Source organism: Astatotilapia calliptera, chromosome 9 (assembly GCF_900246225.1).
Source record: "Astatotilapia calliptera chromosome 9, fAstCal1.2, whole genome shotgun sequence".
NCBI classification, from domain to species: Eukaryota; Metazoa; Chordata; class Actinopteri; order Cichliformes; family Cichlidae; genus Astatotilapia; species Astatotilapia calliptera.
This window is the reverse complement of record NC_039310.1, coordinates 33,856,975-33,879,831: the sequence shown is the minus strand read 5'-3', so window position 1 is coordinate 33,879,831 and position 22,857 is coordinate 33,856,975. Positions and strand designations below refer to the sequence as shown.

Below are 22,857 nucleotides of genomic sequence, written 5' to 3'. Positions count from 1 at the left end.
ATAAAAATGTATTTTGCCAGAAACGCTAGAATCTCAGGTAAAAGCTCACGAAACTATTTCAACATCCCCCAAACAGCTAAAACAGTAAATGAGAGCAGATAAACAGATTACACACAAGGGCATAAACACAGAGTGCGGACCTGATGGATCAGAATCAGTGAGATGTTGGCAGGAACACGCCGTCGGGGCTGAAAGTTGACATCTCACAGATTCTGATGCATTGGGTGCAGGCTTTATTTTTTTTGCCCTCGATTCTGATGCTGTTTTGATATGAATGTTAACCAAGCAGGCACTGAAAAACAAGAACATTTTAGAGTGTTAAAAGTTTATGGTGCAATTAATTAAACCTGCTATTCAGATCTTCATGAGTATGTATCATGCCTTTAGTGTTTGATATTCTTTTAAACATGATTACTTCAATATTTCTTAAATATTAACAGTGCATTGTGTTATTGGTGGAGGCAAAGAAAATTCAGTTGAACTCAAAAAATTTAGTCAAGCTTTTAAATTTAGCAGCATTCAGCACAGCTGATCTTTGACTTTTGTGTAATAAAAAAAAGTTTACAAAAGTGATAATGCAAAATAATGCTTTGGGTAGTGGGAAAAGAAAGGTGAAGAAGAGAGTGCAGGCACGGTGGAGTGGGTGGAGATGAGTGTCAGGACTGATTTGTGACAGAAGGAAGCAGCAATAGTGAAAGCTAGGGTTGTGAGATGATGGTAGTGAAACCTGCTGGGATGTGTTGTTTGGAGACGGTGGCACTAAGGAAAAGACAGAACAACTTCTGTCTGGCTCCCCACACCCTCTAGCAGATCATTACATGAAGGAACCTTTTAAAAACAAGCGCGTCCATGCTCACAGGTGTACACACGGGTGATCACACCCACAAACTACACCCTTTTGGCTCCTACCTCAAAGCACACTGTGTGCTGTCGATCTTATGTGCTGCACAATAATGTTTAATATTTAGTATTTACTGTCATATTCCCATATATCATTGTGATGTTGTTTATTCTATTACTCTTGTTCTCTTCTGCTTGTTTTCTTTTTTCTTTCTCAACAGGTGATCCAGGTGGTCGACATATGAATTTTTTTAAATTTTTTTTTCTCTGCTCATTCTGTTGGTTTTTGTTTTTTGCCCTTCTCCCCCGTCCCTCTTCTCAGCTGTTTCTCTTTCCCTCTTTCTTTCTCCCCTTCTTTCCCCCAGTCAAGTCTGTCCCGTATTCAGCAAGTGAAAATAAAATGAACAATAAAAGGTGAATCAAATGGACCATTACGGCAAGGCTGGGATGGTCAATTTGGTAAAGTAAATCCGTTGGGCATCTTTCTTTGCCTTTAGACAACAATTCTGATGGCAAAAGAGCCAAATGGGACAGGGAGAAAGGGAAAAAAGAAAAAAAAAATCAGTCAGTCCTAAAATGGTACTGATCTATCCAAACTTTGACAACCTGTGATCTAAACTTAAAAATGAACGACTCTACATATGTTGATTAGGTGTATTTCTGATATTTGGACAGTAGATTAGATTGAATGTTTCCAGTTGTTATGCTAAGCTGAGCTAATTGCATCTCTGATTTGGGTATATATGATTGCATTAACCATTTTAAACCTTCCAGGGACTCTAGATTCAGAAAAGGCCATGTTGTAACCTTAATTAATACTTGTGTGGTGACAGCTTTGGCTTTGGCTGCATCTCCCCTACTCTCTGTGTCACGTATTGTATCCATAGATCTACAGATCTACACAACCGGAGGACTATAAAAGTGATTAAAGGTGCTGGTGGTGCTCATACCCTCTGACTGAGCTCCATACATGTTAAACAGGCTTCTTTCACTGGCTCACTTCCTGTATCCTTGATGAATCCTAGATGCGTTTATTTTGCCAGCTGAAAGAAACACTGGCAACATGCCAGGAGACGTTTTGAGTTCGGGCATGTATGCAAGAAAGAGAAGCGATGAAGCCCAATATCACTTTTTTAAAAATGTAGACTTCTCTGCATTCACTCTCAGAGTGTTTCTGCGGGATGTAGGTGGGGGAGAAAGGGACGGATGCATAAAGGAAGAAGGCGAGCAAGGATGTGCTAGTCACCATGGCAACCCAGCTGAGCGGCAAACAGAGCAGACGTGAGGCTGACATGCCATCAGACACATACATCTGCTCTGAGTGGTCCGGAGGGACACCATTCTGTGTTAGTGGCCAGTTCCCCGTTTATTTTCTCCCATTCCCTCCCTCACTCCCCCTCCTGCTTCTTCACTCCTGCTGCTTGTCTTCTTAAAGATTTCTTTTCCTGTTCAGTGGCTCTCTTTCCCTCCCTTCATCTCCACCCTCATCTCTCTTGTCTCTCCTTCCTCCTCCTCCTCCTCCTGCACTTTGTCAAGCGCCTCCAGCTGAATTATGTCTCTCCTTTCAGTTTGTGCAACTGTATTTTTTTTTTACTCTTTTTTTTGACGTTAGGATTGAACACAGCAGTCCGAGTCGAATATCGTAATCTTGTTATAGTTGTAAAGGAATGAGCAAAACGAAAGCCAGCAATGGCCCTATCTGTAATCAGTGTGTAGCCAAAGTCTGATCTATCTTATTCGTGTAATACACAAAAGTTCATCAACATCAAAATGAGAGAACAGAATTTAAATTTACACCTCAGCTTGTCTCTAAAACTCCAACTGAGACAAATTCATCAATAATCAATCATTTTAATTTAGTGTGTTACCATGCTAACACTTGTTATTATGCACTCACTCTCCTGCCAACACATTCCCATTGTAGCCCATCAAATACTTTACACGTTGTGTCAGAAGCTGCTAGGACAAGGATACAAGCAAGGTGTCCTTTGGCATCGGTGCTTTGATGCACTGGCTGTGCTGATATTGAATACCAATAATTAATAATTATGTTTGAAAATGGGACAGTTCATCAACAGAGGGGCTGCAGTTGCTGTCCCTCCTTTGAGGTTTAAGTTCACGTTTTGCTACCCACACATTTAAGGCTTTAAGGACACGACACTTAATATGACACATTAACAATAATGATAAAGGAACAAGGAGAGCAATATTATTATTAATGATATCCTTTAATAATGACCTGGGCTAGGACTAGGACACTTATTTCATTGTTGCTACAACTCATCTTTCAATTCAATTCAGTTCAATTGTATTTATGTAGAACCAAGATTTTGGTAAAAGTGGGAAAGAAAAACTCCTTTTTTAACAGGTAGAAACCTCCAGCAGTACCAGGGAGGCTCAGGGAGGGGCGGGCTAGTTGGGGTTGAGGGGAAGGACACAGAGACATGCTGTCGAAGAGAGCCATTGATTTAGGCACCAGTGCCTGTGTCTGTCTCAGAGACGTCAGTATTTGATGACCTGGGATTGAGAACGGGGCTCACTCTGTGATGTAAATAATGACTCTGTGACACAAGATATCCTCCAGGAACTTTAAGGAGATTTTAGTTTAAATTCTGATCGTGAAACAGAAGAACTAAGAAAATAGCAACATTTCTCTTATATCCAGTGTGTAAAGTATCTGAATGACTTACTCTGAGAGAGGAAGGTCTTTGCCAATCAAGCCAATACAGAAACCCATGAAATCCCGCAGTCAGCTGATGTCATTTTTGTTACTGTTGGGTTAGGAACCATGAAAAGGACCAACTGAGATGTTTGTGGGAAAATTCATGCCATCAAGACTTCAAAGCATCACAAGTAATTATTAAGTACTGAATAAAAGCCTGTTTTAAAGTTTGATTGCACTTGGAATCAATTAGGAGAAAGAAGGTAGAAAAGCAAAAAGAAATGACTGAAAGCTGAACTAACAGCAAATTCCATTGTTTTTGTGGGATGTGTTGACAGCAAGAATGACTCCGGCTTCCTCCATTAAGATTGTTGGAACACAGCTTAACAGGCTGACACAGGAGGAAATAGCTTGGCTGGCTTGGCTTGGCTGAATTTCGAAGAGAATCTTTAGGATTGAATTTCCTCCTCCAAAAGTCTTGCGTCCCCACCAGCTGCAAAGAGGTGAAATCAAACTGGAAAAGACCCTTGATCAGGGAGGAAAAAACTTTTACTGTTAAATCTCCTTCAAAAGCACCCAACTCCACTTTGGCTGAGATATGACAGACAGCCTCCCTCATTCTCAGTCCTTCCTTCTATAAAACTTCCCACATATCCCACAGCCCTTCCCTTTGTGTCCCACAGCACAGTTTTTTTCCCTCCCTAACCCATCATTATCTCCCTTGCCGCGGCTCACCACAGCCGCATTTAAAGCTACGTTGTAGCCTGGCAGTAATATATCGGAGTTAGACTTGGGGCATCCTGAGCCACATTACAAAGAGCTAACAAATCCTCTCAATATTTACCTGATTATGCTGGCCTGCTGTGCTGAGTGAGGCAGATGTAACATATGTGTTAAATACTTGTGAATTTCACCCAAAACACATTTTTTTTTTTTGGATTAAATATGTCATTTTTGCATCTCACTCTCCTACCTGTGTGATCTGAGTCTGTGTGCGTTCATGTGCGTGTGTGCGCTGCGTGGTGACGTAGGCGCGTGCATGTGTGCCCCGGTCACAGCTCCTTTCAGCATGGCCGGAGGTAAGTCACTGCCACGTTGCTCTCAGCTAATTAAAGTTTGTTCGGATCCCAAGCTGCAGTGTGAATACAGCCAAACCGCCGCGTTTTTGTTTGTCATTAAGAGACTCATTCGGGATAAGTTTTGTGGAGGGCGGAGTTCACTAATATACACTTATAATGAGTTTTAGCCGAGAACGCAGCTAAAATGCTAGCATGCTAAGTTAGCCTGATCGCTAGCAGCTTGAGAGCGTACTCGCGGCAGTCTCTCTTTTTTTTTAACAGCATGCACTCTTTTTTCCTTCGTCAGGAGAGGTGTACTGGCAGTCGCGTGACACACACAGATCAAACACATATTTCTGTGTTGCAGGTATGGAGATGTTCTTATGTTTTGGAGATGCAGTCTTTCATTTATTGTTCTTATAAGTTGTTTTGATGTTTTTTCAGTGACATATTATTTATTTTGTGCTTTTTGTTTTTGAGAGCTTAAGTTAATGTTTTAAAACAATTTGTTGTATTTGATTCGTTATATTAATGTAGTATTAATGAAGCTGCAGGCACAGCTCCTTTCAGCATGGCCGGAGGAGAGGTGTACTGGCAGTCGCGTGACACACACAGATCAAACACATATTTCTGTGTTGCAGATGTGCAGTAAACAGCCAAAGACCCAGTACTGTCTCCTGCCTCTTACTTTCACGCCAGAACACAACGCAAGAACAACAGGCGTAACACTTGAACGGGTTACACAGACAGAGTTTTTATTTAACTTGCAGAGGATGACAACAGTGCAGAATTGCTAATAGGACCCCCTGCTAGCTTTGATAAGGAGTAATGGAGGGTGAGAATGGAGGATATGAGGGGGGTAATGAGAAAAAAGTTAGGGTAGGACAGGGAACTGTGCAAGAGCAATGGTGTCCTCGGGATTGCCATATGCTTGTTTGTCATTCACTTAAAGACCATTTTTGATCCGAGGACACCACAAGGGTTACGATCGATGGATTGGAGCCAAAAGCAGATACTGCTACTCAGATTTTGGACAAATTGTCATACAGCTCCCATGCAATATAGCCTAACTTGCTCACCTTAAAACCAGGTGGACCCATGAAGAACTATGATAAGCATATTCAACCTTTAGCAGTTGGCATCCCGTGCTTTCTTCTGTTTTTGTTGTTTAATACCCTCCTTAAGGGAAAGTGATTATTTTGCAGAGTAAGGAGAGAACAAGCAAAGGGGAGATGCATATTTTATCAGGGTCTTTGGAAGGTTAGAGGGAGAAACAACCAAACATGTCTTATCTAAAAGAGCTGGATCTGGGGTGACAAGAGAGAACAAAGCTGGGTGTTTCCTGAATATTTTAGCATAAGTCCCAGATTTGCATTAAAAGCTGTGCTTTTTTCAAACATTGTTTTCCTTGAAGCAAAACACATTTTCTGATGCAATGACTCCAGAATGAGTATGAAGGGAAAAACTGAGTCATTCAGAAAGAGGTGAACGTCAGGATTAAAGGCCAGCGGAGGACAGGAGAGGGCACGGCACGCTGCGTCTGAAAACTATAAAACATAAGCTTTGATACTGGCTCTGAAACAAAACTTTGAGTTTCTGTTATTGAATGAAAATAAACATTCTCATTTTCCTAAGGGCTCTAGGAAGGTTCAGACAGAGGACAGGACTATAAAACTGGAGCTGGTTTAAAAACGTTGACGGAAAGAGCGAGGAAACACCGTGGATGCAGAGAGAATCTCATCAGACTAGAAACTTAATGAAGACAGAGAGTATAAAAGTACACGGCTTATTGGTTTTGTTTTACCAAGGAAAATATGTTTGAATGGGCTAGAATCAAGTAGGGTACATGAAAAATACCCTTGACTTCACCAGCGCACTCAAAGACTTTACCCTCTGTATGTACAGGACTCTGCTTTCTGTGTAGTCAGAAATACCTCAGTCCAATCAAGAATTGGTGCCGAGTTTCTTTGATTTCCAAATACAACCACTTCTTAGTTAACTTGCACAGTTTTTTTTAAATACTTGACACAAAGGGTATTCTATTCTATTCTATTCTCATTCATCTGTCTGAAGAAAGTTGTTTGAAGGTTGTCAGGCTGTAGAATGAATCTAAAATCAATCAAACACGTCCTTGCGGGTACTGAATGACACATAAAGTCCCGTTTCAGATTAAAGCTATCTACATATATAAACATACTAAGTGTTATAAAGTGGGACAGATAAGTCTTCATTTAGACAGTTAACAGTTAATATTTGGTGTGTGGTTACCAAATTATGGTGCTAAAACCTTTGTTGAGGCTTATCTAGTTTCTAACTTCCCTGCCATAGTCCTAGAACATGAGCAATGTCTCGACAACTGTAGTTTATAGAAAATCTTTCTGATCTTGGCTCAATGGAAAAAAAAAGAGGAAAAAAAGAGAGAGAAAAAAAAAGAACAACTTCTGTCTTTTTCTTAGTGCTGAAGATGACAGAGATGAAGATGTTAAGCTCTTCATTGGGAGTGATCAGAATGGAGGGGGAAACAAATTAGAATCAGAATCAGAAAGGGTTTTATTGCCAAATGTTGAGCAGGTTTACAACATTGGGAAATCACTGTGGTGCTTCAGTGCAAACATACTGTCATAAAATTACGCTAAAAAAGACATTAAAATAAAAATAAGAATAAGAATTAAAAGTGCTAAGTAGATAGATATATACATGATATATACATGAGTGCAGGTGGTGATCAGTGCCAAACATGGAATGATGCAGTGAACACAGCGTAGGGTCATGTGTTAGTGGTGGGAACAGTCATACGGTTATTGTTCATGTGTCCAACAGCAGAGGGGAAGAAACTGTTCTTATGGCGAGAGGTTCTGGTGCGAATGGACCGGAGCCTCCTGCCTGAGGGGAGCAGGTCAAACAGACTGTGTCCAGGGTGAGAAGGGTCAGCTGAGATCCGAGCTGCACGCCGCAGTGTCCTGGAGGTGTACAGGTCCTGCAGAGATAGGAGTCTGCAGCCAATCACCTTCTCAGCAGAGCGCACAACACGCTGCAGTCTCTGTTTGTCCCTGATAGTGGCTCCAGCGTACCACACGGTGATGGAGGAGGTGAGGATGGACTCGATGATTGCAGTGGAGAATTGCATCATCGTCCGTGTTGGCAGGTTGAATTTCTTCAGCTGCCTCAGGAAGTACATCCTCTGCTGGGCTTTCTTAATGACGGAGGTGATGGTGGGCTCCCACTTCAGGTCCTGGGTGATGGTGGTACCCAGGAAGCGGAATGAGTCCACAGAGGTGATGGGGGTGTCAGTTAGGATGATGGGGGGGAGTGGGGCTGTGTGCTTCCTGAAGTCCACAATAATCTCCACTGTCTTCTGGGCATTCAGCACCAGGTTGTTGTGGCTGCACCAGGACACCAGACGTTCAACCTCCCTCCTGTAGGCAGACTCATCCCCGTCCGAGATGAGTCCAATAACGGTGGTGTCATCTGCAAACTTGATTAGCTTGACAGACTGGTGGGTGGAGGTGCAGCAGTTAGTATACAGGGAGAAGAGCAGAGGAGAAAGAACACAGCCCTCAGGGGAGCCGGTGCTGATGGTCCAGGAGTCCGAGACATTCTTTCCCAGCCTCACATGCTGCTTCCTGTCCGTCAGGAAGTCAGTGATCCACCGGCAAGTTTGAATAGGTTGAGCAGTTTGGAGACAAAGTCAGAGATGCAAGGTTGAGATTGTCAGGAAGTGTACTAGTGATGGCCCGCTTGAAGCTGACGCACCGGAGCATGTGTCGAAAAAAACAACACACTGGTTCAGAAGGACTGTGTTGAGGCTTGATTTGTTTGGCCAAAGTCACATGACCAGTGATGTGCAAAGCTTCATTTTGCACGTAACTGCTTCGGTACCTGATTCAAATGGATATAAGGAAGTGAATCATTCACGGGATTTCTGGAGTGTTTTGATAGTGAGAGATAGCAAACCACTGATCGTTCTATTGAGAGAAACGGAGCCAGGGAGGAAAATGGGAGGTTTTGTGGTGTGTGGGAGTATTTTGAGTTGATTTTGGTCAATTTATTTTATCTGAAGAAGTGGAAAACTTAAAATGTCCAAAATCATCTTTTCATAATGGAAATATCATTACAGTATGTGACTTTAGAAACACTTCCATATGACTTAAAGCTAATAAAAACAACAAAAAAATGTATTTTAAAGTATACGTAAATTAAATTGCTGCACATTTTAGAAAATCATTTTGTTTATTCTTTTTAGATGATAGTCTGTAGGACCCAGGAAGACCATATACCTGCATATCTACTAGGGGTGGGTTTAAAAAATCGATTCATCGATTAAAATCGATTCTAACTGGAATAAAACGATATCGATTCATTAAATCCGGAAATCGATTTTTTTTTATACATATGTAGTTTGCCGCGTATGAAATTTGCAAGCGGTTAACATGAGGAAGTCACGCGAGAGTTAAGTGACCTGGACGCATGAACCATCATGGCTACTCCCGGGAATGTGCCACCGAGCCTAAAGGCAGATGTCTGGCAACACTTTGGATTTAAGAACTGTGAAGACAGTGAAGAGCCGGACAAAAGCAAAGCCGTATGTAAGATGTGCAAAATGGAGGTAAAGCACTGTGGAAATACCACAAATCTCAGAAATCATTTAACGAGGCATCATCCAGATATCCTGCTAGCAAAAACGGCCGACACCAAGCAACGCTCACTCGAAAAGGCATTTGCAGTGAAGTTTGAATCCACTTCTCCACGTGCCCAAAAAATAACCCAGTCTGTGGCAACTTTCATATGTAAAGATATACGTCCGTACAGCGTTGTTGAAAATGATGGCTTCCAAAACCTCATTAATACGCTAGAACCACGCTATGTTTTACCATCACGCAAACATTTGAGTGAAGTGGTAATCCCAAACATGTATGAAAAAGTGAAACACGATGTTACAGCCTCACTCAAGTCAGCAGAGAGAGTCGCTATAACCTGTGACAGCTGGACATCCAGAGCAACAGATAACTACCTGACTATCACCTCACACCATATCGACCAGGAGTGGAGACTCGTGTCTCATGTCTTACAGACAAGAACCACCGAAGCAAGCCACACAGCAGCTAATTTATCTGAAATTATGTTCAAAGCAATCGAAGAATGGGAGCTTACAAACAAAAATCCAGTCATCGTAACTGACAATGCTGCAAATATGGTGCGAGCTGTAGAAATAACGGGCTGGTTGCACATTGGTTGTTTTGCCCACACACTCAATTTAGCTTCACAAGCAGGACTGAAAGTTCCAGCTGTTGCGCAGCTGCTTGGCCGAGTGAGACGCATAGCATCCTTTTTTCATCGCAGCACTGTTGCAAGTCGCAAGCTTAAAGAGAAGCAAAAGATACTGAATCTACCTGCCCATAAGCTGGTGAATGATGGGGTGACCAGATGGAACAGCACATTGGAGATGCTGGAACGCTTCCTAGAGCAACAACCAGCAATCTCTGCAGCTCTACTCTCACCTGAAGTGAGGAGAAATGACAGTAATCTCTGTAGTCTTACAGAGGCTGACATAACTGATGGAGAAGATATAGTGAAAGCTCTGAAGCCGCTGAAAGCAGCCACACTGGTTATGTCTGAAGAAAAGTCCCCGACCCTTTCCATCATTGCACCTCTGCATGCACAGCTGCTGGAGAAGATGATCAGTGTCTCTCATGACTCCTCACTGATTAAAGACCTCAAGACTGCTGTATACGACAACTTGAAGTCAAGGTATGTTTATGAATTGTGTGTATATGCCATGAATGAGTGTAACTGTATGGATGCATGTATTACATGAAAATTCTTATTATAGTGAAAAAATCTATATATTATAAAAATGTTAGTTAAGCCCTCTTGTCTAGTAATAGGCCTTTTGATTTTATATCTATCTATCTATAGATGTTTATATATAAATTATGGAAACAAAGTCGTATATTAATGTTTCTGATCTTGCATGAGTGTATGTAACCATGCACATGTATATCCAACATAATAAACTGAGTTAAATGTGCAAAATCTCTTTTCAAGATATGTGGCCCTAAAGGACAAGCTGTACATTGCATCAGTATTAGATCCTCGCTTTAAGGCCCTGCCATTCTTGTCCAAAGAGACCTGTAACAACACATTCTCTCAGTTGGTGTTGGAAGCAGCAGGTTTGGAGAACGTGGACACAGCTATTGTGAGTTACAGAAACAAAAACAAAAAATTATTGGTTTTTTTGCACTACTCGAGTTAGAATATAAATAGTAATTTCTTTATTAATTAAGTTTTCATTTTTCTACAGCGACAGTCTGATGGTGACACATCTGAGGAAACTGTCCCTGACATCTCTCTTGGTGGTGTTGATGAAGTGAATTATGCCCCTCCAATTAAGAGGTCAAAGGACTCTGCATTAATTTTTCTCCTTGGGCCAGCCTACTCAACAAAAACCACAGCACCACAGAAAACACCAACTCAGAAGGCAAAGGAAGAAGTGAATCGATACAGGGGCGTTGAGCCTGTTGCACTTTCTGAGGATCCTTTGATCTGGTGGAGGGACCATGAAAGGGAGTATCCTCTCTTGGCTCTACAAGCAAAGCAGTATCTTTCCATACCTGGGACCAGTGTTCCTTCTGAACGAGTGTTTTCAACTGCTGGTGACATTGTTACCGCACAAAGGAGCTGCCTGACTCCACAACATGTAGACCAGCTTCTCTTCTTGCAGAAAAACCTTACAGTCTCAAAGAAGTGAGAGGGTAGTTATAAATAAGGCTAAATTGCATTAGTTTCACAGAGGTTTTACAATACTGTTCAATATGTTTTCATTTTTTGAAGTATTTTAAAAGGCAGTTTTTCATTTTCTGATCGGTCAGTTTCTGTCAGTTCACTTGTACATGCTGTGTTATACTGTGTGTCTCCAAAACACAATAGTGGATTTCAGAAAAGCTGTGTGAGACACTAACAGCAAAACTATTTCTCTGAGGTTTTACTGATGTTTACAAAAGATGTGTTCTATTTGCACTGGATCCCTGATCCACTTGAAATGTATGTATGAAAAAATATATATACTAATGTTAATTAAAAATTACATTATTTAACTGCTTTAGTATCTGTTCTTAATTTTGAAATTTATGTAATTCATTCACAAGGCTTAGAGGGTTCTTTTGACAGTACATATACAAGGTGAATTATCATAATTTTATATATATTATGGTTCATATAATAATATTTCGGACTGATTCAAAATCGAATCGAATCGAATTGAATCGAATCATGGATCGAATCGATTCGGGACCTTGTGAATCGGAATCGAATCGATTCTAGAAATCAGTGACGATTCCCAGCCCTAATATCTACCAACTTGCAGTGCAGTTTCTGCACCCCAGCCTCTTCTGTTCCATGTAAGAGGATTTTCTCTCAGGCAAGAGAAATTATCTCCCAGAAAAGAAACAGACTCAGTCATCGCACAGTAAAACAAATTCTCTTATTAAATAATATAAAATGAAAAAAGGGCTACCTTACATGGATCATGTTTTTACTTTGCAAGTTCATGAGTAGGGGTGGGGTTTGATTATCGATTTTCTGATTCTAAATTGAATGAAGTGATATTGATTCATTAAAATCCTGAATTGATTTGTAAATATAAACTTATTTTGCCTGAAACCCCAGAATCTCAGGTTAAACCTCACAAAATTCGTCAAACACCGAACAGCTAAAACAGTAAATGAGAGCAGGTTTACGGATTCTGCATAAAAACGTTTTTCGCTAGATTCTACAGCTGCAGGTTTCATCACTCTCCAAAAAAAATTGACTGAACCTCCAGTAAAAGAAGATCCAAACCACACTTCACATTTCGCTTCAGATAAACATCGTCATGAATTCCCTCTTACCTTTTCTGTTTTGCTTCCACCACGCTAAAGTCACACTTCATGCACAGCTTTCTTTCTCTCTCTCAGTGTACTTCAAGAACAGTTTCCCATCTACAAATCTCTGTTTTCTGCATTTTTCGCTTGCTTATTACCCACCGGTCTACCATTACAAACTGACTTCCAACAACGAAGTCTCATTTCTGCTGTTCAATACTGAAGAAATGTAAACTTTTTACAATCATGCGAAATTGCAAAATGCTCAGCTGTGTCTCTAATTAAACCTCTGTAACTTTGCTCTCCTTTACTTCAGCAGCATCAGGTGATGTTCACATGTTGATTCATGGTTTTCTTCTTTTTTTGGTTCTACTGCAGAATATTTTTAAGGAGGTTTTTTTGCTATGGAAAGCCAGGCCATGTTCTTCTGTGTTTTATTCTGAGTTACTTTGAAACAAAGGCATCTGCTGTGATGTTTACATCTCTGATGAAGTCTCACAGTGTCAGCTTTCTCTTTATAGATATAAAAATATGTATATATATTGATAAATGATCAGAATTTTAATATTTCTGACTGTGTGAGGCAAAACTTTCCCGATTCAAATCGCATTGAATCGAATCGTGGATCGGATCAAAATGATTCTACAAATCAGTGACGATACCCAGCCCTACTCAGCCCCCTAAGCATTTTCCCTCTCCAGTTCACAATCAATCCTACCCCCAGGTCAAAAATATGTATAGGAAAATTGGCCTAATATAATATTTTTTATAAACATACCTGTCCAGCTGTCTAGTGATTATTTGCATAAGTACATGGAGGCAGGATCTCAGAGCAGAAGCATTCTCCATAATGTGGTGTACATTAACATATGTATATTATATATACTTCTCACTTATTGTGTTTACCAACATCAAGAAGTCATAAGCAAAGAAAGACCACACCATGGTGCATGTTTGAATAGGGAAAGTTTATTGATCAAAATTATGTATTAAGCAAATAAACATAACAATTTTTTTCACCCCCCCCCCCCCTCCTCCAAAGGAAAAAAAAAACAATCACATGTTCAAAGCGACGCAACGGTGGCCCAATATCAAACAGAACTCCACTCTGTAGAGTGAGCAGTGATAATGAAGCAGTCCATTTTATTTTGTAGATTCAAGCTGCTCTTCATATTTTTGACCACAAGATGTCACCAGAGAGGACTGTGTTGAAAAGCTTCGAGTAATGAACTGTTTTTCAATACAAGCTTCAATGCTTCAGAAAACTTCATTTGGCCATCACTGGAAGCGCTGTGTGGCAGGCATGAGGTTTAAACACAAAGAACTCAGCTTTATTTGCTGGCAGTAGTAATGGCCCGCTTGAAGCTGAAGCTCCGGTGCGTGTGTCAAATAAATCAACACACTGCTTCAGAAGCACTGTGTCGAAGCTTGATTCATTTGGCCAGAGTCACGTGATCAGTGACGTCCGAAGCTTCATTTAGAGCCTAACTGCTTCGGTGTCTGATTCAATGGTTTATAAGGAAGTGAATCATTCGCGGGATTTGTGGAGTGTTTTGATGGTGACAGATAGCGAACCACTGATATTTCTACTGAGAGATTTGGAGCCAGCGAGGAATAGAGGAGGTTCTGTTGTGTGGGAGAATTTTGAGTTGATTTTGGTCAATCGGGTGGGTTTTCCAGCTTTGTGTTCTGGCAGTTTGCTTTTGTTTTGTGCGTGTTTATTTTATCTGAAAACCGGAAAAACTTAAAATGTCAAAAATCTGCTTTTCATAATATAAATATCATTAAATAACTTTAGAAAGACTTCTGTTTGACTTATAACATTTAATGTTATAAAAAGATATATTATATTTTTTAAATAATCTTAAAATGTTAGTCTACAAAATGTGGAGCAATTTAATGTATTTATTCTCTTTAGCTGATAGTTTGTGGGGCCCAGGTAGACTGTATAACTGCATCTCTACCAGTTTCTGTACACTCCAGCCTCTTCTGTGCCATGTGAAGGGATTTTCCTTAAGGCAGGAGAAATTATCTCCACGAAAAGGAACAGGTTCGGTCACTAGAACAAATTCTCTTCTTAAATAAAAATGAAAAAGGGTTACTTTAAATGCATCATGTTTTTAATTTGAAAGTTCATAAGCATTTTCCCTCTCCATTTCACAATCAATTCTACCCCCAGGTCAAAAATATGTATAGGAAAAGTTCCCTAGTATAATATTATTTATAAATATACCCATCTAGCGATTGATTGCATAAGTACATGGAGGCGGGACCTCACAGTATGTTATATGTAACGTGGTATTTTTCAATTATTGTATTTACCAACATCAAGAAGTCAAGAAGTCACAAGCAAAGAAAGACCACACCATGGTGCATGTTTAAACAAGGAAATTTTACTGGTCAAAATTATTTATTAAACAAATAAACCACATTGTTTAACACCAAAAAATACACGTTCAAAGCAACACAACAGCGGCCCAATATCAGACAGAATTCCACTCTGAAATCATTATGAAGCAGTTGGTTTCATTTTGTGGATTCAAGCTGCTCGTCATATTTTTGGCCACAAGATGTCACCAGAGAGAACTGTGTTGAAAAGCGAGTAATGAACCGTTTTTCAATACAAGCTTTAGTGCTTCAGAAAGCTTCATTTGGCCATCACTAACTGGCAGGGGGGAAAAAGCATACGAAAGCAAACTAAACTCACAGGGCACTTCACACAGCATGAGGGACAACACAACGCTGACACAGAGAAACACAGGTTTTAAATACACTGGGAAGTAACAAGGGGAATGAGACGCAGAAGGAGGGCACAGCTGGGAGAAATCAGAACTGACGAGACAAGGAAGCAAAGCAGAACACATTCACATAAGACACAGACCTTCAAAATAAAACAGTATAACGCAGAGACGTGAACTTGACACGGTGGAGACAGCAACTAAGAAACACAGAGACAAAAACCATAAAGCAGAGGACTCTAAGAACCAAAATACACAGAGGGAAATACTAAGCATGGGACACAAGAAACTAGACTCGAGGGAGTAACAAAAGACCAACCATGAGAACATAATCCACAATCCAGAGTGACAGAAAACACAAGAAACTCAAAACATGCAAAGACACAGACCAAGAAACACAGACTTACACAGAACAGAGGGGGCACAGAGAAACAAGGGAAGGGCAAGGGATCAAAACAAGAAACTATAGAATAAATCACATGAGTACAAAATACAAAAATCACAAGGAACTAAAAACGCTGGGATCCTGACAGAGATGGTTTGGACATGTGCACAAGAGGGGGAGTAGAGATGCTCGACAGAGGACGATGAAGATGGAGCTGCCAGGCAGGAGGAAATGTCAGATGCGTCGCAGTTTTCTTTTGTGTGTGAGACTCATTATTTGCAGCTGCTCCTTTGGTGTCAAGTTTCTTTTTTTCCAAAGCAGTTGTAATACATGTGTTAGTATTAATAAATGCACATTTGATAAGATGTTATTGGACAATGAAGTATTCACTGACATCTGTATATGTTGACTATATTAGTTGTACATAGTTGCACTACACACAATTGTTGTACTTTTACAAATGTTGTGTGTTAGCCTCAGTAATACAGACATTGTGTACTTATGTAGAAGTACAGATACCTGTCAGTGAGTTGAAGCTGTTAAACTGCAGCTGTCCTCCTGCTGCCTTGTTGTTCCAAAGCTCTTTGTTTCTCTTTTAGTTCTCACTGTTTCTTTCTGTTTCTGCTGTCCACCTTTTCACATGGAAAATCATTTCACTGTTTCTTACTGAATGACTCCCCAAACTAGCTTTGAAATTCTATCAAGTTTCTAATCATTACAAGTGATTCATGTTTCTATTTGATGTGTAAATGGAGATGATTTAGTTTGCTGGGATATGGACTGACATGTGTTGAATGGGAGGAGCAGTTTGTCGTTGGTTTTGATAATGAAATAACAGATATGTTGTGTAATTATGGAAGTTTTCCCAACAAAACAGGTGGGAAAAAGTAGTATAAATTGATCCATACTGGATAAAAAGCTGACCACTGTTCCACAACAAGGATGAAATCCACACTTTTCCCTCTGAATCACACTTCGACTAACAAGGTACAAACTCTCCTTTCCACCACACTGACATAGACCCTCCTGGGGATCCTGTGGGGTGTGATCCCCATGTAACTGAAGGACACACTCCAGTCCCTCAACACCACAGTCTGCCTATCCAAAGTTATGGTCTCCGATGACCACAGTGTTCCAGAGACGTGTCAACCAGTACAACCCTGCAACATCCCAAGCCTTTAGGAACTCAGGGCAAACCAAAACCAACCCAGGGGTCCAAACACCAATCACTACCTCATTAACACATATCTGCACAGACCAAGTGTGCCACGTTGGCTGGTGTGGGACTAAAAAAAAAAGCACTCTGAACTGTGCAGTCAAATCAAGTTGGTTTAATTACAACACCAGTGATATGTACATATATACAGTGGGGCAGAGAGAAGAGGGGTCCAGGGATTCCAAGGGTTGGTCCAGGGCAGGGAAAAAGGGAACTCTTGCTTACAATCCACTATGTACAGTCAAGATCACCAAGGCCACACACACCGTGCTCTCTCTCTCACTCACGCTCAACAGTGAAGGGTCCAGGGAAGACAGGTTTAGGGCCAAGGAAGTCTGTACAAGGGAGACGGAGACAGACGTAAGAAAATACGCCCAGGAACACAGGGAGGTCAACAAGAGACTAGACCATGCAGCACTAACACTAATATGTACATTGCTCCAGCAAGGAACACCATTCCAACCATGCTTTAAATATGGTTGGTGTATTCAGCCATGATGAGAGTGGGCATGAAGATCAGGTGACCACAGACAGGCAGGCACCGCGCCCCAGGGCCGCCACAGATGTATCATGACAAAGTGCTGTGATTGCAGCCTGAATTGGGTGAATATTTTTCCAGCTGCTTATTTTACATTAAACATTTTTAATTTATAGATATTATCTTCTAAATCTCTGCTTTTACTTTGACATGAAAGAAGCTTTTTTAGTTAATATGTCTATTTTAAAAAAGCTAATCTATAATGACCATGATTTCATTTAATAAAGCAATAAACATTAAACATTCATGGGGGTCAATACTTTTTATAGGCATTGTATGTTGTCTGGTCCTGGAACCCTATAGAAGCCTATTTACATTTATTTTCTATTTTAATAACTTGATTTTCCTAATCATATGCATGTTGGTGAAGTGAGTCACCTTCTGGTAACCTTACCTATGTTTCTTTAAGCCCTGAGAAATATTATTCACAGAATTTTATTTTTTTAAGAAACATAGGTAAGGTCACATGAACAAAAATCCAACTTTAATCAGTTCTGGGAGAGGCCCCACTTTTGTGTTGGTTTATTTGTCAACGTCTTTGAATCATAAACATTATGAAATGCTATTTTACCTGTTCCCAGAACCTCGAATGATCTTAGCTGCATTTGTTTCTTATTTTAATAACTTGATTTTCCTAATCATATGCATGTTGGTGAAGTGAGTCACCTTCTGGTAACCTTACCTATGTTTCTTTAAGCCCTGAGAAATATTATTCACAGAATTTTATTTTTTTTTAAGAAACATAGGTATGGTCGCATGAACAAAAATCCAACTTTAATCAGTTCTGGGAGAGGCCCCACTTTTGTGTTGGTTTATTTGTCAACGTCTTTTAATCATAAACATTATGAAATGCTATTTTACCTGTTCCCAGAACCTCGAATGATCTTAGCTGCATTTGTTTCTTATTTTAATAACTTGATTTTCCTAATGATATGCATGTTGGTGAAGTGAGAGTCACCTTTTAGTAACCGTAATTATTTTTCTTTAAGTCTTGGGACATATCATTTATAGCATTTTAGTTTTCAAAGAAACATGCATAAACATTTGAATGGTATAAACTTGACAATAGATGAGTCGGCTTTCCTCTGGACATAATGTTTAGCAGACCTTCTGGTCCCCCTTCTTAATGATGGGGATCAACACCCCTTCTGCCTTTCCAAAGGTACTGCCCCTTATCACCAAGCAATATTGCAGAGGACAGCCAGGACAATCATACACCATCCTGAGCCTTTAGAAACTTAAGACAAACCTCGTGTATTCCAGGCGTCTGGCTACAAAGGAGTTGTTTAACTACCTTCGTGGCCTCTCCCCTAGTGATGGGCAAGTCTCATCCCAATAGGGATGAGAGGGATGAGTGAGTAGCTAACTGTGCTCACAAACTGAGGGTCTGGGCAGGAGGTAAATTATCGAGGCCACCAAGATATCTGTGACCTTTAAGAAGGAGTCAAAAGTTTCAGTGGCTCAGATTTCAGAGACTGTACATACAACACAGGGACTATTGCCTAGTTTCTTCACCAGTCAAAGCAGTATGGGAGTGGCAAAAGCGAAAGTCATGAATTTCCAGAGAGTGATGCCTAACACACAACAAAAGTTGCCTCAGGCTGTTTTATCTTGCGAGGTAAAAACCATACAATAATACAGAAGAGTCTCGACAATCATATGACCAATCATATGACCCCTGGCGATGGTGAAAAGGAACCAACAAGAAGAAGCCAAGAACAAGGTTTAGGGAGGGGCAGCCACATGTGACCAGTTAGGATAAGAGGAGGAAGACAGAACAAAAGATATGCTGTGAAATCAAGCCAGAGATTAATAATAATTCATGATTAAATCCAGACCTCATTATTGAAGACCTTGTATATGAGGGGGAGGATTTTAAAGGGAGCCAATAAAGGGAAGCCAATACATGAAGAATGAAGAGATGTCTCTGTCAGTACATTTTCTTTCCCCTCATAAATGGTCAGAGGGCCCGGTGGCGCCAGTGTCCGGCAGCCTCGCCTCTGTCAGTGCGCCCCAGGGCAGCTGTGGCTACAATGTAGCTTGCCATTGCCAGTGTGTGAATGGGTGAATGACTGAATGTGGTGTAAAGCGCTTTGGGGTCCTTAGGGACTAGTAAAGCGCTATACAAATGCAGGCCATTTACCATTTACCATAAATGCAAGAGTTTAGATAAATTCATATTAAAAGGATTAGCACAACTAAATGAGTCTATTAGTATGATTTACTAACATCCATGAAAGACATTTATTACCATAACTCCTACCTCCGGGTTTTCTTATTTGACAGTAAAATTTATGAAAAGTGCAAACAAAGACCTCTTTAAAAGTCAGTTTCACTCAACAAATGAAAATACGGGTTGTCAGGTATGTTATCTACCATTAATCTTTCTATTAATCCAAGAATGGAAGAAACCAGTTTGCTGCTCATCCTGCTGCTATCAGGTCAGTAATATTAGTATCTTAATCTTTGGAGCTATAGCATAAAAATATACTGAGAGACATTTGGGTCATCAGGTTACATCTTTATGTTATTTTGTTTTTGTCAAACAATTTGATAACCCATCAAGGACAGAAACTCATTTACCTCCTCATTGTGCAATAGCTCCATTCATTTTGAAATGTAAGTTTCTCATTGTATCGCAATAAGACTGATTTATTTAAAGGCTTTTTGTACTATTTCTATAATATTGTATTTATCTAATTAAATCGTTAATTTTTTTTTTTTTACTGTTCTATTAGAACACTACGATTCCACTAGCCAGTATGATTCTAGTCCCATGAAATCTTTGCGGAAATGTAATTGTATATACTAATGAAATTTAAAAACTGTATTGTTAGTAGTCCAGGTTAACACTGCTGACTAGCAGGGTGCCAGGTGCAGTTTTGCACACATACGGCTTGTGAAGCTTGATTAAAGCACCTTGGCTCATGACCTTTCTGTACTGGGTCAGTGTCTGCTGAGTGCATGTTCTGGATGTGTTTTTCTGTCACTGTTCAGTAAACAGGTAAGTCATTCCATGTTGCACAGGGCCGAAAAGTAGGTGATAGTTATTATTCTTTATTTGTCTAGGGTGAATGTGTCATTGAGAATTAAATTGAGATTTAAAAAGACAGAAAAAGGGCAAAACACACACAACACACAAGGACATATGAAGTAAAATCCAAATACCATATTTCAAGCAAACAAGTACAAACATGTGAAAAATATATGATAGCATCAGGGAAGAGGTAGTAATAGAATAATTAACCCTCCACACAGACCCAACACAAAGAGAGCGAGACAGAGACAAAAAGGTGTGGAATCAGAGGGAAGAGGGAGCCTTGACAGTGTTCTGTTTTGGGTTTTTGTTGTTGTTGTTTTGGGGTTGTTGGGTTTTTTTTTGCCTGTCCTGTTCATTAATTTAGCAACAGAATTATTGTCTGAAGGCCAAGAAAGGTGACTAACTGATGTATTTTTCCAAGTGGATCATTACAGCTTTGCCATGTCGTTTCACCTGTTGATCTTTATTATTATTATTATTATTTAATTTAATTTAATTTAATTTAATTTAATTTAATTTAATTTAATTTAATTTATCATCCTCATCCGCTTTGTCCGGGGCCGGGTCGCGGGGGCAGCAGCCTAAGCAAAGAGGCCCAGACCTCCCTCTCCCCAGCCACCTCCTCCAGCTTATCCGGGGGAATACCAAGGCGTTCCCAGGCCAGCCGAGAGATATAATCTCTCCAGCGTGTCCTCCTCCCGGTGGGACATGCCTGGAACACCTCACCCAGGAGGTGCCCAGGGGGCATCCTTGTCAGATGCCCGAACCACCTCAGCTGGCTCCTTTCGATGTGGAGCAGCAGCTGCTCTACTCTGAGCCCCTCCCGGATGGCCGAACTTCTCACCCTATCTCTAAGGGAGAGGCCAGCCACCCTTCGGAGGAAGCTCATTTCTGCCGCTTGTATCCGCGATCTCGTTCTTTCGGTCACTACCCACAGCTTGTGGCCATAGGTGAGGGTAGGGACGTAGATCGACCGGTAAATTGAGAGCTTCGCTTTTACACTCAGCTCCCTCTTCACCACGACGGACTGGTGCAGCGTCCGCATTACTGCAGCTGCAGCCCCAATCCGTCTGTCGATCTCCGGCTCCCTTCTCCCATCACTCGCGAACAAGACCCCGAGATACTTGAACTCCTCCACTTGGGGCAGGAACTCATCCCCGACCCGGAGTGGGCACTCCACCCTTTTCCAGCTGAGAACCATGGCCTCAGGTTTGGAGGTGCTGATCCTCATTCCCGCTGCTTCACACTCGGCTGCAAACCATTCCAGTGCGAGCTGGAGGCCCTCACCCGATGAAGCCAACAGAACCACATCATCTGCAAAAATCAGAGATGAGATTCTGAGGCCACCAAAGCGAAAGCCCTCCGCCACTTGGCTGCGCCTAGAAATCCTGTCCATAAAAATTATGAACAGAACCGGAGACAAAGGGCAGCCCTGGCGGAGCCCATCACCCACCGGGAACGAGTCCGACTTATTGCCGGCAATGCGAACCAAGCTCTTACAACGGTTGTATAGGGATCGAATGGCCCGTAGCAATGGGCCAGACACCCCATATTCCCGCAACACCTCCCACAGGACACCCCGAGGGACACGGTCGAATGCCTTCTCCAAGTCCACAAAAGACATGTAGACTGGTTGGGCAAACTCCCATGCACCCTCAAGTATCCTGGAGAGGATAAAGAGCTGGTCCAGTGTTCCGCGACCAGGACGAAAACCGCATTGTTCCTCCTGTATCCGAGGTTCGACTAACGGACGAACTCTCCTTTCCAGCACCCTGGCATAGACTTTCCCAGGGAGGCCGAGGAGTGTGATCCCCCTGTAGTTGGAACACACCCTCCGGTCCCCTTTCTTAAAGATGGGGACCACCACCCCGGTCTGCCAGTCCACAGGTACTGCCCCTGATCTCCACGCAACATTGCAGAGGCGTGTCAACCAGGACAGCCCTACAACGTCCAGAGCCTTCAGGAACTCGGGGCGGATCTCATCAACACCAGGGGCTCTGCCACCAAGGAGTTGTTTAACTGCCTCAGTGACCTCGCCCCCGGAAATTGGCGGGTCATTCCCCTCATCCCCAGACTCTGCTTCCTCCTCGGAAGACGTGTCAGTGGGATTAAGGAGGTCCTCGAAGTATTCCTTCCACCGCCTGACAATTTTCTCAGTCGACGTCAGCAGCGCTCCGCCAGCACTATACACAGTGCAGGTAGAGCACCGCTTTCCCCTCCTGAGACGCCTGACGGTTTGCCAGAATCTCTTCGAGGCAGTCCGAAAGTGTTTTTCCATGGCCTCTCCGAACTCCTCCCACACCCGAGTTTTTGCTTCAGCCACTGCCCGAGCCGCATTCCGCTTGGCCTGTCGATACCTGTCGGCTGCCTCCGGAGTCCCACAGGCTAACCAAGCCAGATAGGACTCCTTCTTCAGCCTAGTGGCTCCCTTCACCTCTGGTGTCCACCATTTGGTTCGGGGTTACCACCACGGCAGGCACCAACCACCTTGCGGCCGCAGCTCAATGCAGCAGCTTCGGCA

The 22,857-nt window shown here is 41.6% G+C and overlaps 1 protein-coding gene and 1 long non-coding RNA gene across 2 annotated transcripts; both read left to right on the top strand.

Annotated features, from left to right (window-relative positions):
- The first annotated feature begins 4,498 nt into the window (after positions 1-4,498).
- On the top strand, positions 4,499-6,165 carry LOC113029675 (uncharacterized). Its single transcript, XR_003273461.1, has 3 exons — positions 4,499-4,581; positions 4,868-4,927; positions 5,202-6,165. It is a non-coding gene; the product is annotated as an uncharacterized LOC113029675 (long non-coding RNA).
- Positions 6,166-8,910: 2,745 nt separating this feature from the next.
- LOC113028855 (zinc finger BED domain-containing protein 1-like) lies at positions 8,911-11,654 on the top strand. The gene is made up of 3 exons (XM_026179291.1): positions 8,911-10,308; positions 10,606-10,756; positions 10,862-11,654. Exons 1-3 carry the CDS (start codon positions 9,038-9,040, stop codon positions 11,306-11,308), a joined length of 1,869 nt encoding a protein of 622 aa, XP_026035076.1. The 5' UTR covers positions 8,911-9,037; the 3' UTR covers positions 11,309-11,654.
- The last annotated feature ends 11,203 nt before the right edge of the window (positions 11,655-22,857 follow it).

What these genes read in the sequence shown, in the direction of transcription:
- LOC113028855 (XM_026179291.1), top strand. Translation starts at nt 9,038, where the DNA reads ATGGCTACTCCCGGGAATGTGCCACCGAGCCTAAAGGCAGATGTCTGG. An exon ending in TACGACAACTTGAAGTCAAG is followed by an intron (nt 10,309 to 10,605) that starts GTATGTTTATGA and finishes TCTCTTTTCAAG; the next exon opens with ATATGTGGCCCTAAAGGACA. An exon ending in AGAACGTGGACACAGCTATT is followed by an intron (nt 10,757 to 10,861) that starts GTGAGTTACAGA and finishes ATTTTTCTACAG; the next exon opens with CGACAGTCTGATGGTGACAC.